The sequence below is a fragment of the Phocoena phocoena genome, chromosome 16 (genome assembly GCF_963924675.1).
Source record: "Phocoena phocoena chromosome 16, mPhoPho1.1, whole genome shotgun sequence".
In the NCBI taxonomy this organism is placed as follows: Eukaryota; Metazoa; Chordata; class Mammalia; order Artiodactyla; family Phocoenidae; genus Phocoena; species Phocoena phocoena.
The window spans coordinates 48,564,761-48,581,294 of record NC_089234.1 but is presented as its reverse complement, the minus strand read 5'-3'; the positions used below and the strand labels follow the sequence as shown (position 1 = coordinate 48,581,294).

Below are 16,534 nucleotides of genomic sequence, written 5' to 3'. Positions count from 1 at the left end.
AGCCTCTCTTCCTCCTCTCCCTCTGTCCCCCACCTCATGACTTTCACTCCTAAAACCCCATCTCAAACTGCAGGGAGCAGAGTGGAGGAGGGGCAGAGACCAGGCTTGCCCCCATCCCTGCTCCCCGATGAGCTGCTGTTACTGGGAAGCAGCTCACGCCCGGCTTGTGAGTACCAGCTGCTCTCTGGCTGGCTTTGGATCTCCCAGGGGAGGCAGATGGAGGGAGGCTGGCCTTCCCCTTTAAGAGCATCCTTCTTGCTACCCCTCCCTTTCGCCGGAGGCAGCATCAGGCTTCGGGGCAGGCGGGTGCTTGAGTCCAGAGAAAGAGCCTGCAGCTCCAGGTACAGCCTAGCCCAGGGTTCCCCATCCCTGTGCAGGATCAGCTCCTTCCTTTCCCCACACTGGTCATGCACTGCTGCTGGATCCTCACCAGCCTGGCAGGACAAACACCCTCCTCCCCTGGAGAGGAGATAAAGCTGGAGTCAGGGATGGATGGGGTGGGGCCTGGGGGAGGGGCAGGGGATGGGATGGGGGAGGTCAGGGTGCTGGCCATGAGCTGCTGGCCTCCCGGGCCAGACCTAGGAAGGCAGGACAGCTGGGCTGCATGACACAGGGCAGAGGAGGTGGTGAAGTGGGGGAAAGAACACAGGTCCCTCTCTGGCTTTTCCACTTGATATTTCTGTGACCTTGGGCAAGTTACCAAACGCCCCTGTGAAGTGGGGACTCCTTCTTGTCATGCATGTTGTATGTGCTAGGCCCAGAGTTTGAGGTGGGGTGTTGGCAGCTGGGAAATTTCTCACACCCAGGCCAGTACTGAGTCCTCAGGGCCCAGCTCAGGCCAGAGCCCTCCAGGAGGGCAGAGAACAGAGGGCTCAGTTGCCTTCCCTGAGCCTCAGTTTCCTGAGCAGTGTGGGCCTTGATCTACCCCCAGACCACACAGAGCCTGAGGTCTCTTCTGAGAAAGGGCTTCTGGAGGTATCTTGGCTCAGAGACCACAGTGGCAGGAGTCCCGAGGGGCCTAGGCCCCCATGCAGAACATACTGTCTCTGGGTTATGGACTGACCACAACACACACATTTTCCCCTCCCAGCCCCTTCTGTCCCCTTGTCCCAGCAGCTGAGCAAATGGCCTCTCCTCCTCTCCTCCCTGCCCCCTGCCATTCCGGTGCAAAGGGCACGGGGGCCTGGCATGCAACACTGGCAGCTGGAGCTTTCCATGCTGCTGTCAAGTTTTCAGAGCACAAATGAGACAGGAGAGCCAGGAATAACTGCTGGGCCCCAGAGGGTCTGGAGGGTGGGGGCCTGCCCCAGACCTGCTTTCAGACCCTGCGCTGAGGGTGCAAGCAGGGGGCCCCCACTGCCAGCTTTGGGTATCAGGAGGTGCCTGCCACCACCGGCAGCCCGTTATCTGGCACGAGTCCCCATAGGAATGAGCTCAGACTCCAGTATGGCTTGGGTCTACTACCTGTGTGACCTTGGGGAAGTTACTTAACCTCTCTGAGCGGGACAAGTGGCAGCCTCTCAGGATCTGAGGAGATAATGGCGTGGAGGGTCCAGAGCTGAGCTTGGCCATGCCCAGAGCTGCTGCTATTATGATGATTGTTTTTATGGTTGGACAACTCTGGGCCCTGAAGTTGTCCCTTATCTTGGGCCACCATGAGGATAAGAGGCAACTTCAGGGTCCTCACCAGAGAACACAGGGCAGCAAAGACCCAAGTCACAAAGCCCCTGGCCAAGGGAGCTCAGCCACGGTTTTCTGGGCAAGGGGGTGGGTACAGCCAGGCAGAGAGGGCAGCTGGGCAGTCTGGGCTCTCCAGAGGGTGGAGGGAGCAAGGAGAGGAGAGCAGGGGGGCAGAGCATAATCACTACCCTGGCCAGGCCCCTCTCCTGCCCCCTGGGGGGTGCTGGGTGCCGGACACCCCTCCCCAGGGGCTATATTAGCCTTGTGAGTCACAGTGGACCCGCTGGGAGGCCGAGGGCGGGCGGGCACAGTGTAGGGTTACAGTCCATTTATGGGAGCAGCAGAGGGCAGATATCAGTGTCGATGGCATTCGTTCCCAGCTATTCTTAGGAGCCTCTCAGGAGCTGCACACAGCCCGGCCAGGCAGAAAGGGACGGAGCAGGCAAGGCCGGGGGGTTGGGGGCAGGGGCCGAGGTACGGGCTGGGGAGGCAGGGTGCGTGAGGGTCCTCTCACTCTACTCTTCTCCCTTCATCCGCAGAGGCCGCCGCTGTCAGCGCCAGCATGTCTTACAGCGTGACCCTGACCGGGCCTGGGCCCTGGGGCTTCCGTCTGCAGGGGGGCAAGGACTTCAACATGCCACTCACCATATCCCGGGTGAGTGTGCACGGCCCACAGCCCAGAACCCACAGGGGCGGGGCATGCTCAAAGGAGGGTGTGTGCGTCCATCCCTCCATCTGTCTGTCCTCCCTGAGGCTCTTGGAAAGCAGAGCACACTTTCCTGGTCTGGGGGTGGGACTGGACCCCACTGGATACTGCCGGCCACAGGTCCCTGGTCTTGGCCACAGCTGTTGCCCACCCTCGTTGGCTGGCCTATTATGAGTATGAAACATGGGCAAGCGGCTGGTGTTTTGAGCAGAGAAAGAAATGCCAAGTTTGCAGGCCAGGCAGGCAGGTGGACAGAAAGTACAGGGCCTTCCTAAGCCTTTCTCCGGGAGGGTGGGCTCAGGGTACCCCCCAAGCCTGGAAGTGGGCAGCTGCTTTGGGGAAAGAGCACTCCTAGCATGGAGAGGTCAGGTGACAGGCGGGCAGATGGTTAGATGTACAGACTGCTGACCTCGGCTGCCCTGCTATCAGGGCTCGGAGCTGGGCTGGGCTGGTAACCGGTCTCCTGCATCCACTCCATCCCAGACCTGAGATAACAGTCACCTTCTACCCCCGCCTTCCTGGGGCTGCTGTGGGACCTCACACTGGCTGGCTTCGTGGAGCTGGGCCTTCCTCGCTTGCTGGAGGCCCTAGCCATTCACCTACAGCTGCTCTGCCTGCCTGTCTCAAGTCTGGTTCGCCATGCTCACCTGGGGAAATGGCCTGTGTCTTCTGCAGTGTCTGTGATCAGGGAATGGCACTGCCTGATGGGAAGGTCACAGATCTTTGGAGATTGTCTGAGTAACTCTATTGCCCAGCTGGAGACACTGAAGTACAGAGAAGCAAGAAGCTAGATCTGCTTGAGAGGAAGCGGTCTGTGAGAAGGGACTTTGTTTTAAACAGTGCTGTGTCCCTGGCACCTAGACCAGTACCTAGGACATAGTAGGTGCTCAGGCAACACTTATCAAGTAAAGGGAAGTCCAGCAGAGGGGCGCTGAAGGCCTCAAGGCTCAGGGTGGACTGTGAAATGTGCCAGGGCAATCACAACCCCTGCCTGGTGGGGTATGCTGAGACTGAGCCCCAGCAGTGCTGGTGTGGGCACAAGGGGGCAGGCTGAGGCCCCAGGCTGTCACTGGAGGGTGATGGATGGGCAGGGGTGTCTGGGTCCCTGCTCACCTGGAGACAGGGAGACAGTTTCTTTTCCAGGGCATGGAGACTTGTCTTGGGCCTGAGGGTGGGAAGGGGTGGGTGGTGGGGAGGCACTGAGGTAGGCAGCCAGGGAAGGCCTGAAAGGTGCTTGGCAGAGGGGGCAGGGAGCCAATGTCCCCACTGGAGGCACAGTCCTGGCTATGCAACCAAATGTGGACACTTGGGGGGACACTAAGATGGAAAGCTCCACTCAGGGGTGTTATGGGAGCCTCACGACAGCAATAGCCTCACAACAGCCTCACAACTCCTCTGGGGTGCTGGCCTGGCTCTAGTCCAGGAAGAAGGCCTTGGCCGCCATCCTGAGGGAGGTCTGGCTTATTCCAACCTGAGTCTCCAGACCCACTGCCCTGGAAACCCCAGGGTCCCATATTAGAAGGGCACCCATAGACTTACACATTCAGTCTGATGATATGGTGACACAGGGGCATTTGAGCCCCAGCAGACACACCCCCTCTGCCCCCAGGACCCTGCACAGCTCCCCACACCCCTGGTTACAGGTCTCCTCCCTGTACAAGGCAGGACCCTCCACCGTCACTCTCATGGGTCCACCAGCTTCCCACGCCTGGGACTGAGCCTAGATCTCCCCCAGCCCCACTATCCTCAAGGCCTCCACCTGGTGGAAATTAGCCTCCTGGCTCAGTGGCACCCAGGATAGCCGATGACCTCATCCGGGGTCTATGCGCCACCTGGCCCCAGCCAGCCCAGGGCTTAAATTGCAGCACAGAGGCCTTAAGCTAGACAGACAGCAGGAAGAATGTCCTCACTGTAGGCAGGGGGTGTATTGGGATGTACTAGAGCCAATGACTAGGGGGGACTTTTAAAAATAGAACCCGCAGCTCAGGCAGGGCATCAGGGGATGGGTCTCTCAATTCCCTTCAGAGGCGTGCCCCCAAATCACTGAGGCCATGGAACCAGCTGGACTGGGTGCTGGGGCCTTCCCAGGGCTTGGAGCTTCTTGATAAGTCCTCTGGTGTGCTGCTGATACCCTGGGCTCCGGCGTCCCAGGCTCAGCGTTGCTGGCCAGGCAGGCCTCGGGGCACTAGCCCTGCCCTCCCAACAGGGCTGTGGTATTTCCTGCTGGGGCGCTCCAGGTCCTTCTGCACCAGGAACTTCTCCCCTAAGGGGATGCAAGGCCAGAGCTCTCTGGAAGAATCCTATTTCCACTGCAGCCCTGACCTGCTTCCCACAGAGGGGCAGTAGATGTCCTGGCCTGAGTCTTTGCGACAGGGCAGTAGTGACGTATTGTGGTGGGGGGACTCGCAAGGGCGGGGCCGGCTCGTTACCCCTGGGCACGCACACTGTAACCCTGAGGCAGGCGGGCAGGCAGGCAGGTCTGGGATTGGCATCTCACTTCAGAGCCGGGCAAACTGAGGCTCCAACTTGCTCATGCGCTCCTGTGACCTTGGTAACCCCATGCCTGCTTCCTCACCCTCTGGCTAGGGGCTAGTAGAAAAGCACTGCGTGGGGCCGTCCCCTGTGTGCTGCAGCTCCTCCTGTAAGAAGGCTGGCCACGTGCAGCCTGGGTGGTAGCTCCTGTACCCACCCCACCCTGCCCACCAGCCCCACAGAATCAACCTTGGAGCAGTAACAGCCCCTCAAGTCCTCCCTTCGATGGGTCTCAGCCTGAGGACCCACAGAGAAATGGGCTCAGGAGGGAGACTCGGAGGGTGGAGGGGAAATGCCTTTATTTATCTTGGACAGGTGTGGCTGGGCCTGCAACACGAGCTGCCCTCCCACCCCCACCCTCCCCCAATCCCAGCCAGTCCTCCAGGAAGTGGGGAAGGGGTGGGAGCAGCCAAGAGGGAACAGTTCCAAAGGTCCAGCCCCCACCCCTGGCGGGGCAGCTAGGCCTGAGGCCAGGGCCACAGTCTGGGGCCTTGCCTCTTGGCGCACGAGTTGCAGCCCTTGATTTTATGGCAGCGACGTATGCTTTTGTTTGGCTCTGGTACTCACAGCTGTGTCACCTTAGAAAAGTCAGTTCACCTGCTCAGCCTCAGTTTTCTCATCTGTAAAATGGGGATGGTACGTCGGTAAAAATACACGTGAGAGTTCTTTCTAATGTGCACTTATGAAAATACACCTATTTTTCCACATGGGCTGCTTGTGAGGATGGGGGAGTGGTGGAACTGAGCCTGGGCCCAGGGGGGTCCTGCCTTTCTGCTCCAAGGCCTCCACTCCTTATGGCCTTACCCACAGGCCCAGCAGGCTCACCTCTGCTCCTTTGCTGTTCTCGGTTCCAGTATTTGTCAGACTCTCCTGGCTGTGGTGGCGACACAGAGGACAGAGGGTCCCCGAGAGGGGAAGGGGGACAGGCTGAGATTTTTCTGGGGCAGCTGCACTGGTGATTCCTGGAATTTTGAGGCCGTGGTGCTGTTTCTTGGGCAGCGCCTAGCAGTGCTGACAGCAAGTGTTTATAGCCATGCTGAAGGTCAGGCAAGCCTCTGGAGGGCTGCTGCAGGGCTGGCTCCCGAATGAACGAATGGGGAAGATAACCAGACAGTGGCCCACCGCTGGGGAATACATCCTTAGAGGTTCCCAGGCCAGGCCCTCTCCCAGCATGCTTCTTCTCCCTGGTGCACAGAGCTGTTCCTGACCCCGGGAGGTCCCTGAAGTGAGTGGGCATGAGGCTGGCTGGGTCCTGGGGAGAGGGCCTTCTGGGGTCCTGGGCCGGGACATAGGACAAGAGCAACTTCACTGGCAGGCCCCCGGGGGCTCCTCGGGCTGAAGACGTTGTGAGACGGCAGCAAGTGCGAAGAGGGCAGGGCTTCCTGGGTGATGTCTGCTGGGCCTGCTGGGGCAGCTGTCCTGCCTGGGAGATATCTCCCCAGTTCCCTGAATCTCCCTCTTGTCCAGGGGCTAGCCATGATTGAAAGGCCCCCACCCAGGGCCCTTCCATTCCCAAACACAGCTTCTCCACCCCTTTGAAGCCAGGATCCACCTCTTCCCAGGAACCATTCTAAGTAGCATGAAGCAGACTTTGCCATCCAGGACCTAGAACTGGGGGACAAGAGGAGAAGAAAGAGACTCAGAAGGCCAGGGAAGGGTGTGGTCAGCTAGAGAGGGGGCCAGTGACCCCTGGCTTTGGCACAGGGAAGTCATTGGTATGTGTGGAGTGGTGGGGGCCAAAGTCAGATGGCTGATGTGAGAGGGATGGGAGACTGTAGAGGCCAGACCTGCTGGTCACTTCTTGGAAATGCCTGGTGGTGAAGAAAGGGAGAGAAACATGGCAGGAGCCAGCTGGAGCAGCTAAGGCTTTTTTTTCCAAGACAACTTTTTGAGAGCAGTTTTAGGTTCACCGCAACATTGAGAGGAAGATAAAGGGATTTCTCATAACCCCTCTGCCCCCATGCGTGCACAGCCTCCCGCATCACCAACGTCCCCCTCCAGAGTGTACATTTGTTATAACTGATGAAACTACACTGGCACACCATTACTACCCAGAGCCCATAGCTTACGTTAGCGTTCATGCTTGGTGTGTACGTTCTATGGTTTTGAACCAATGTATTATGACATGTATCCACCATTATAGTATCACAGAGAGTATTTTCACCGCCCTAAAAGTCCTCTGTGTAAGGAGAGGCTTTTTGAGCACAGATAAGACTCTGGCTTTCTTATCAGCCAGGGTGGGGTTGGAGAGAGGGGCCATGGGAAGACAGAAGCCTCCAGTGAGAGGGCAAGGGATGGAGCAAGGCCCCAGGGGAGGCCAGATGGGAAGGGAACAGAGCATGGCACGACAGTAATTTAATCACACAATGTAAAATGCACTTAGGGCTCCCTGGAAATCCCCCGGGATGTCAGCCTGGGAAGGTCAGGAGGAGATGCTGGAAGCTACACAGTCCACAGCACCCACTCACTGCCTGCCCTTGGCTCCCATCCCTTGCCGCACCTACACTGGCAAGTCTAGAGGGAAAGCAAGTCAGGGACCTGTCTGCCTTTAAGCACTAGGAGTGATGGCTGGGACCTTCTGCGGAGCCCAGTGGCCCCCTCTGCTGCCAGGGAGCGAGGGAAATGGGAGCCAAGGGCATGGGTGTGCCTGAGCCCCAGCCGGTGCCTTGCTTCCCTGGGACCCTGGACAGAACTTCTCTCCCCTCCAGCTGATGCTCAGGCCCCTCTAGGGACAGGACGCTGGCTCAGGACTGATCGGTCAGGGCTGGCCCTTCGCACACCACCCTCTGCCAGCCCCCGATCTTGTGTCCTCTGGAGGCAGGGGCTGCAGCCTCCCAGACTCCAACCCCTGGCACCTCCCAGGGGAAGGGGTCAGGTACAGCACTTGCACCTCCTCGGTTGGGAGCTTCCCTGAAATTGTCTCAGCTCTGCACTGTCTTTGTATAATGCCCTATTTAATGATGAAATCCTCTCCACAATCCCGGGAGAAAGGCATCATGGCTGTCTTTACGCAGAGGTCATGGAGGCTGGCACTGCAACCTCAGGTCTGGCTCAGACTACAGTCCGTGGTCTTTGCTCTACTGCTTCCCCCCAAGGCACCCGACGGTCACGGGGGCCACAGCTGCTCCCTGGCACCGGCTATCCCTGTGCCCCCTCTGGGGTGCCTTAAACCATGGCCCAGCAAGGAGGGTGGGCTAAGTGGCCATCTTGGCCCCCAAACACCTAGAGCCTGCCTTAGGGGCTTCCGAGACAGGACCTCGGTCCTGGAGCTCCGCCCATGGCTGGGTTCCCTGTGGAGAGGTGGCTGGTGACTAGAAAAGGTGAAAAGTGAAGTGGGAATGAAACAATCATTACAAAGAATTTTTCAAATGCTACAGAGGGGCTAGAAAGACTTTAAAGAAAAGAAAAAGAAATCCTCCAAGGATTTAGGAGCTTTGGGTCTTTTCTGGGACAAGGAAAGCAGAGGGAGGGGGCTAGGGAGTCAGACAAGAGGTACATGGGTACCTCACACCTGGACTGCAAGCTTCACAAGCCCTGGGCTCTGGGCAAGTGTTCAAGGGTGGCCACACCCTTCTGCCACGCAGGCTGCTCCTGCAGAGCGAGGAGGGATCTGACGGCCCTTGGCCAGAGCTGAGGGGCAGCTTCCTTAGAGTCCCTGCCTCCTTCTCTAGGGAGACCTGGGCAGAACTAGCAGAGCGCCTCTCTACAAGAGGATTATAGCATCCTCCACCCCACCAGCCCGAGGGGTCTTGAATCCTGCTCAGGGCAGCCAAAGGTCAGGCCAGCTGAGCCCTGACGAGCACACACAGGTGCAAGGAGAGGCGCCAGGGGCAGGCTGGAGCCAGCTTGGTGGCAAATTCCTCAGGGGGTTTGGCTGTTGACCAAGCCTGGGGGAGCCTGGGCTCTTCCCTGGGAAAAGGATCATCTCAGTCTATACCTGAGGGTGAAGGGGAGCCAGCCAGGGCCAGGCAAGGGGAAGGTGGGAGCCCTGTGGGAAGGTATGATGTTAGCTAACCCATGCCTGAGGGAGAAATAAGTCCTCAAGGCAGCCTGGGAGGGAGGGCATTCCAGATGGCCCCGTGGTTTGCCCTAGCTGATCTGGCCCCAGCCTCTCTTGGATGTCATTCTGGTGTCCTTGTTCACACTTAACCCATGATCTCCTGGACACAGCTCTGGTCACCTCTGCAGGCATGAGGCCCTCCCCTCTGTCTGGGGTCTGTGGCTGTCCTGCCTGGGAGGTCCCTGCTGCAGGCTGATGGCCCCCTTCTCTGTGGATGCTTAGAAGCATCTGGGGGAGCCCTGGGTCGGGAAGCCCTGGCATGGGGGTGTCCTGCTGTGGGGAAACCCTGTGGGCAGTCCACTAAGACAGCAGAGGCATTGCGTAATTCACCCTGAATGGGAGCATACTGGCGTCTGCTACTTTCTCTGAAATGCTTCAAACATAATATGGATTGATGGATGGAGAGAGGGATGGACACTTGACCAGCAAGTTGAGTGAAATGCTACAGTAGAACCTCGGTGGTGGGTATTCGGGTGCTCCCCGTAGAATTAGTTCTGCCTTACTGTGTTTGAAGGTGTCTACAATAAAATACCCGGAAGAGCAGAGGCCTGAACATGAAGCTAGAAGGTGTAGGGAAAGGTGATTTTCTTGCAGGACAGGCCTGGCTGGGCAACTCAGTTTGCCCTCAGGAGTCCCCTCTCAGCCTAGAAAGTGTTTTGCTTTTCTTTGTTGTCGTTTTTTACCCTTTGCTTAACCGCTTAAATCAAAGGAAACAACACACTCCTGTCACTAGTAGAGGCTCTGTACGGCCATTGATTTGGGGATAAGGGCGACGTGTGTTTTGAGATGGCCCGAGCGCTTCCAAGATGCCCCTACGGGAGCCTGGAGAGTAGGCGGGGCTTGGCAAACCGGACACTGTGGCTTCCTGACAATCAAGGCATTTGTTTCTCTATTGTCCTGGCCTCATCCCAGCAGATTCCAGGGGCGGTGGGGAGGCTGCTCAAGGCGCAAGGTGGCCAGTGTTTAAGAAGGTACCACAGTTCCTGGGTCTGAAATGGCGGGTCAACGGCAACTGGCAAGAGTTCTCCTGGTCTTGCTCTAATCACTGGGTTAACACACATGGTTCCTGGCCCACCCTGTAGAGCCTGTCTGGGAATGGGCTGGAGGCTGGTGACTGCAGGGCTCTGGTTACGATGAGAGTTCCCTCCGAGGGGCCTGGCAGGAAGTTTCCATCCATGTCTGAGAGCCCAGAATCTGGCCAGAGGCCCACCGAGGCCTGGCACCCAGGGTATGGGACTGTCCCCAGGACCTCTTTGGGCTCCTTCTAGGATGGTCCCCAAGCCTGGGCCAGAAAATGGCTTCTGCCAGCATTAGGAGCCAGCCTTGTCCTTGGGGTATAGCCAGGAAGGTGACTGGGATGTGCCCAGAGAAGCCAGGAGGACTGGCTGGTGGGCATGTTGGGGAGGAAAAGCCAAGGGACACCCTCTAGGCACAGCTCGGTGAGGGGTGACTCCCAGGGGCTCCTCTTTCCTATGATGTCACTGGAGGCAAGCCCGGCCCGGCACCCCGTGTGATGTCACAGCGTGCTTCCACATTATGTCGTGGGGGTCAGGTTATAAAATCATTCTGTGTGATGTCAGGAGTGGGTGTAGCCAAAGTCTCCACGACATCCCATGAGACGCCTTTAGGGATGAAGCTTCACCACGCTCCATGTAATGTCACTAGGGGCCGGCCCGCAAGCTATTTTAGATGATGTCACTAGGCCTTCCAGAATTTTGCATTTCATGGGATGTCACTGCATAGGAGGCCACCATGGCATTCAGGGTGCTATTACTGGGGGCTGGACATGCAGAATTTGGCATTGTGCATGTCACTGGGAGTGTGGTCTTCCAGACATTGCATGGGGGGTTGGTGGGGTGGCATATCCATGGCATTCTATGTGATCACACTGGGGGTAGGGCCCCCAGACGCTAGCATTCTGTAATGTCACTAGAGTGCAAGATTTGGGAACTGGCCTCCACATCTGTACCTCCCCTTCGGGAAATATGAAGCCAACCACAAAGCACTGAGCTCCATGTCCCAGCTGACCTTGCTCCCGCAAGCAGGCCCGACAGCCCTGCCAGCCCTCTCTGCGCACCTGCCACGGTAGAGTACGACACACTTACACTAGGATGCTTTTGTGAGGGTACGTTTGGCCGGCCTACTGGCCTGGCAGCATCTCTACGGCAGTACTGCGTCTTAGCGGCTGCTGAATTCTTCTGGAGCCTGGAAAGTGTGCCATGGGTTTTCAAGGTGCAGGTGTTATAGTAGGCTAATTGGTGTAACAAACAACCCCCAGTTCTCTTAGCACAGTGGAGGTTTATTTCTCGTTCATGCAACATCCAATTCAGTGCTCCTTAGTCATCTCCCCTCCAAGCAGTGACTCCATGATCCAGGTCCCTCACAGACAGTGGCTTGGCTGTCCTCCTCTGGGTCCTCTGCATCCAGTCAGCTGACAAGCAGAGAGAGTGCAGGATGGCAAGATGGTTGCTAGGGGCAGGCCTGGAAGTGGTGTGCATTGATTTCAGAGCTAATCTCATGGCTGCGCTCAGATACAAAGCACCAGGAAATGTGGTAGCTCTGTGCCAGGAAAAGGAAGCAGGCTTGGTGGTCATAGTGAATGAAAGACAAAATGGCAAGCCTCGACTGGATGATCCCTGGTGATTCTTCCCTGAGGACAGGCCCATCCTCAGGTCACCCTTCTTATGTTCACCTCCCATCTGCTACCCTCTCAGATCACACCGGGCAGCAAGGCCGCCCAGTCCCAGCTCAGCCCGGGTGACCTTGTGGTGGCCATTGACGGCGTCAACACAGATACCATGACCCACCTGGAGGCCCAGAACAAGATCAAGTCTGCCAGCTACAACCTGAGTCTCACACTGCAGAAGTAGGTGGGAGCTCTCCAGAGCAGGGGGCAGAGGTTGGGTGTGGGCACCAAGGGCCTGGGAGAGGAGCTGTCCAGCATGGACCCAGCCTTGTGCTACCGGACCGCACAGGGAAGTGAGGACAGCCTCTGGACCAGAAGAAGGACAGGCCCAAGTCATCAAGCACCTGCCATGTCTGTGCCTCATGTTACAGATGAGCCTCAGAGAGGGTGGATAACGGTGCTGCTGGTATGTGGGCAGCCGGGCCTGGAAGCCAGGGTCTTCCCTGCTTCCTCTGTGCACAGGCAGCCTCCCTGAGACCTAGCAGAGGCCCGTGGCTGCAAAGTACCCCAGAGCCGTGACTTCTCCATGCTGGTCAGGCCCAGGGGACACCCAGGTCCTCTGCCCTGGCTCCCTGGGTTCCGGATGCTCTCCCCTCTCCAGTCCTTCTCAGGCAGGAGCTCCTGGACCCAATGGCAACTGTCTTCATTTCTGGTTTTTCCAGGTCAAAGCGTCCCATTCTCATCTCCACGACAGCGCCCCCGATCCAGTCCCCTCTGCCTGTGATCCCCCACCAAAAGGTAGGTGCTGACTGTGGGTGGCAGGCTCCACTCTGGGCCGTGGTTCCCGGAGTGCAGCCCCTGGTCTGCCTGCCAGACCCTCGGCTGGCCTGACTCTGGCAAGGTGGGGGGATCAGCCCAGCCCCAGCCCTGCCCTGCCTCGGCTGATGCCGGGGAGGTGGCGCAGACCCCCTGGGGAGAAGCGTTCAAGCCCCATAAAATGCTGCATGTAGGGGTGCCCGCCTGGGTGCTTAGCCAACACCCTGGGCCTCATGGGCAGGCTGACAGGAAATCCACTTAGGCAGCGGTGTTTTCAGGAAAGGGACCATTCTCCCAGCCAAGTAGGGACAAGTGTCCAGAAGGCTCTGACCCTCATCCTCCTGAGGGCACTGGGGAAGGGGGTGACCGTGGCATGAAAGCCGAGGCCCCAGTTTGAGCTGGTCACCCCAGGAGGAGCTCCCAGGCACGGGGGGGCGTGCTGGCCCTCAGGGTTTCTCCTGTGTCACAGGCTCTCTCCCTCCCGTTTCCCTTTCTGCTCCCAGTTGCACGCTCCTATACCACACTCAGAAGTGCTGGTGCAGCCAGCAGGTACCAGGCCCCTTCCCAGCTCCCTCTAAGCAGCTCAACCCTGAGGGACCCGGAGCATGGGAGGCCTACCCCACCGCTCCTACAGGACTACACACTCCCGCCACTCTCCACCCCTCCTTGCAGGACCTCATACTGACCCTGCCTGTCCAGTGGGGCAGAGTGGGTGATGGGCAGGGTGGGGAGAGGGGACAAGAAGAAGATGACAGGGGGTCTGGGGTGGGTGACAGATTGAGGAAATGGGCAGAGGGCTGTTGGGGAGAAGCTGCAGAGGCAGACTGAGGGAAGCAAATGTCAGCCCCCCTCCTTCCTCAGTTTCCCCTCTGCACCTCTACTCTGCCTGTTCACCACCAGCCCAGAAGGCCCCCTCTCACCGGCCATGTGGGACATTGCAGAGTGGGGTCAGCAGAGCAGAAGGCAGGGCTGTGCTCACCAGGTGCCCCCATTCAGGGGTAGGGGGAACAGGTGTAGCATGGAGGGCTCTCCCCACAATTCCCTGAGACCACACCCCCTTTTTTCCAGCCCTGCCGGCAGGCTGGCTTGGCCTAGCTTTCTGTGTGGGGCTTTGCATTTTGTCCAGGTGGATGACAGCTTCAGGGCCAGGAGCTTTACCCCGCTCTTTTTGACAAAACCCTTCTCTTCCAGGTGTCCTTTCTATCCCCCTACCCTGACCTCGGTGCAGTGGGCTGCAGGCTCCAGGGTGGTGGGCTGCTAGGCGCTCGCACTAACCCCTCTGTTTCAGGTTCACGCGGAAGCGCTGGGATGGGCGTGGCCTCTAACTGCTCTCTTCTCTCTCCCCTGCATGGTGCTGCCCCGGGCCAGGACCCTGCTCTGGACACGAACAGCAGCCTGGCAGCACCCAGCCCCAACCCCAAGGCGAGGGCCATCCCGGGCACCCCAGGCAACCTGGAGTTCGGGCAGACCCTTAGCTCCTCCTTCTCTCAGACCTCCGTCTTCTCCTCACACACGGAGGCCTCTGACGCTGGCCCTCCATGGGGCAGCCCGGGGGCCAAGGTCAACCTGGAGGGGACCCTCGACTCTCTAAGCCCGAAAGCCCCGCGGGGTTCGAGCCAGCCAAGGCAGTATAACAACCCCGTTGGCCTGTACTCGGCAGAGACCCTGAGGGAGATGGCTCAGATGTATCAGATGAGCCTCCGAGGGAAGGCCTCAGGTGCTGGACTCCTAGGAGGGTAGGTAATGGGCTCACAGCTCTCCACTGGTGGTCAGGGGCCATCTGGGTCTTCAGTGCTCGTAGAGGCCTGGTCAGGTAGTCAGAGCGAGGAACTGGCCTCATTCTGGCCAGCCCCAAGCCCATGAGGCAGTGCGGGCTAGGAGCAGTGACATCAATTATCCTATTGACATTTGCCATGAGCCGGGCCCATCATTGCTTTACACAACCTGGGGCGATGTGTCGGATTTTGCAGAGAGGGAAACTGAGGCTCAGAGAAGGTTAAGTCGAAGTCCAGCTGTCCAGCTACTAAGTGGCCAAGCTGGGCCTGAATACAAGAGACTCTGACTCCCAAAATTTTCACATCAGGTCACCCACCAAGACAGGACAAAGCCTAATGACTCCAGGAACTCTGGGGCAAAGGGACAGGCTTGTTGCCACCCCTTTGGGAGTCCTGAGAGGTGGGAGAGCAAGTTCTCTAGGTCTGGCAGTGGTCTGGGAAGGCTGCCTGGAGGAGGGAGCACCTGAGCTGGGTACAGAGAGACTGGGCAATAGGGTGAGGGGAGTGGGTTGGCAGGACTGACCCAGGCTAGGGTGGGGAAGCAAGGGAGCAGGACCCTGAGGAGAAAGGGGCCCTGCAGGAGAACAGCAGGCCACCCCCTGCTCCCCGAGGTCTCGTTAATGGTACTCTTGGAGCACAGGAGTTAAAAGAACTAGAGCCAGAGCCAGGGTGGGCATTGTGGAGGGGCTGAGGGGAGGGAGGCTCCCAGCAGAGCACATATTAGCTTCCAAGTCCTGAAGGTTTGTTATCTCATTGTAACTTCTTCCATAGCCCCATGCAATTGGTATAATCGTCTCTGGGCTGGAGGCAAAGCAGGCTGAGTCAAGGCATATGGCCCAGTGGCTAGGGGTTCAGGGCTCTTCCATGAGACTGTCCGTATCTCAGGATCATGGGGAGGATTGAAGGAGATAACACGTGCGTAGTGCTGAGCTCTGTTCTGGCACATTCACTACGTGCTACCTGCCATCACCGCCTGGACTCACACAACAGGTACACAGATGAGTCAGCATTGCAGTCCAGGTCGGTGTGATCCAAGCCCACACCCTTCCTTTGACCTGGCCGCACATGGTATCTGTGCTCTGCCCGTTCACTGTTCCCCTGGGGATCCCCAGCTCCCCCAGATCTCATAGCTCTTTCTGGGATCCCGAGTGAAGCTGGGCGCTCTACGGTGTGAACACTTGGACCCTGGCTTCCCTGGCCCAAGATGGCAAAGCTTTCTACCCCCAGGCTTTTTCCAGCAAGGGGCTTCTGCCAGAAAGCTCGGGGAAAGACAGAGTAGAAATGGACTCTTTCTCCTGCCCTGGGTGAGCTGATAGCTCTTCCTGGTTCTCTTTGGGCCTGGCCCCCAGCAGGGAGGTCATGCTCTGGTGGACCTGGACTTCCATGGGGCCCACCTGCAGTGATGGTAAGGTCTTCCCTCACAGAGGCCTCAGTCGAGGCTGGGGGCTGGTTAACATTCCATATGCTTTATCTAACACAACTCTCTCAGCAACTTCAGAGGGGGACATCGTTCCCTCATTTTATAGCTGGGAAATAGAAACTCAGAGAGAGCAAGGAATTTGCCCAAGGTCACACAGTTAACGAGTGGTAGATAGGACTGGCACTCAGGTCAGTCTGACTTCTCCCTGCATGGAGCCAGGGACCTACCTGCCTGTCCCACCCCTGTTTCTCCCGACTCCCGACAAGCCCTCCCATTGGCACAAGGGCTGCTCGGAACCTGACAAGTGTTAGATTATTACTTGACACTCAGAGCAGCAGCATCCAACAGTTTCTTCAAAGGGAAGATGGGCTAGGGAGGGAATATGGTGCGTGCTTCATTCAAAGTGAAGGCTGATGCTGTGGTCCCAGCAGGAAGGGCAGAGCCTCTGACCTGGGCTAGCCGAGGGCTGAGGCCACCACCTCACAGGAGACAGGGTTGGCAAATGCTACTCCCCATGTCTGTTCATCACACGCTTAACCCATGCTGAGGGCTTTACACTCAGGATCCTGTTCAGTCTGTGGAGGGCACCACCCTCTCGGTATTATGAACGAGGGGACTGAGGCTAAGACAGGTGGGTAATTTGTCCAGAGTCACAGCTCTAGGAAGAGGTAGGGTCAGGATTTGAACACTGTCCTGTCTGGCTGCAAAAGGAAGCTCCTTCCCATACTCTCTCTCTCTGGGTAGCTTCAAGGTGATCCCTTGGCAGCTCGTATGCCCTTGGGAGGAGTGGAGAGGAGCAGAGGGGGCGAAAGAACAGCTGGGCCTGCAGCCCCCTGATCCTTGTCCTCTCTGGGGCTGGTACTGAAGGGCAGGGTCCCTCAGGCCAGTTGGTGCGAGGGCCCCCGGGGCGTTTTTACAT

At 58.2% G+C, this 16,534-nt stretch overlaps 1 protein-coding gene across 8 annotated transcripts in view; it reads left to right on the top strand.

Annotated features, from left to right (window-relative positions):
- Positions 1–1,978: 1,978 nt before the first annotated feature.
- The window catches only part of LDB3 (LIM domain binding 3), a 55,900-nt gene continuing 41,344 nt past the window's right edge, over positions 1,979–16,534 (top strand). For 4 of the 8 annotated variants that reach the window (XM_065894879.1, XM_065894876.1, XM_065894875.1 and 1 more), the window contains exons 1-4: positions 2,243–2,335; positions 11,693–11,844; positions 12,327–12,402; positions 13,789–14,156. In XM_065894879.1, the coding sequence (XP_065750951.1) occupies positions 2,243–2,335; positions 11,693–11,844; positions 12,327–12,402; positions 13,789–14,156 (689 nt within the window). Of the gene's footprint in view, positions 2,123–2,219; positions 2,336–11,692; positions 11,845–12,326; positions 12,403–13,788; positions 14,157–16,534 lie in introns of those variants that run through there. The other 4 variants (XM_065894880.1, XM_065894877.1, XM_065894883.1 and 1 more) reach the window with 2 other exon arrangements.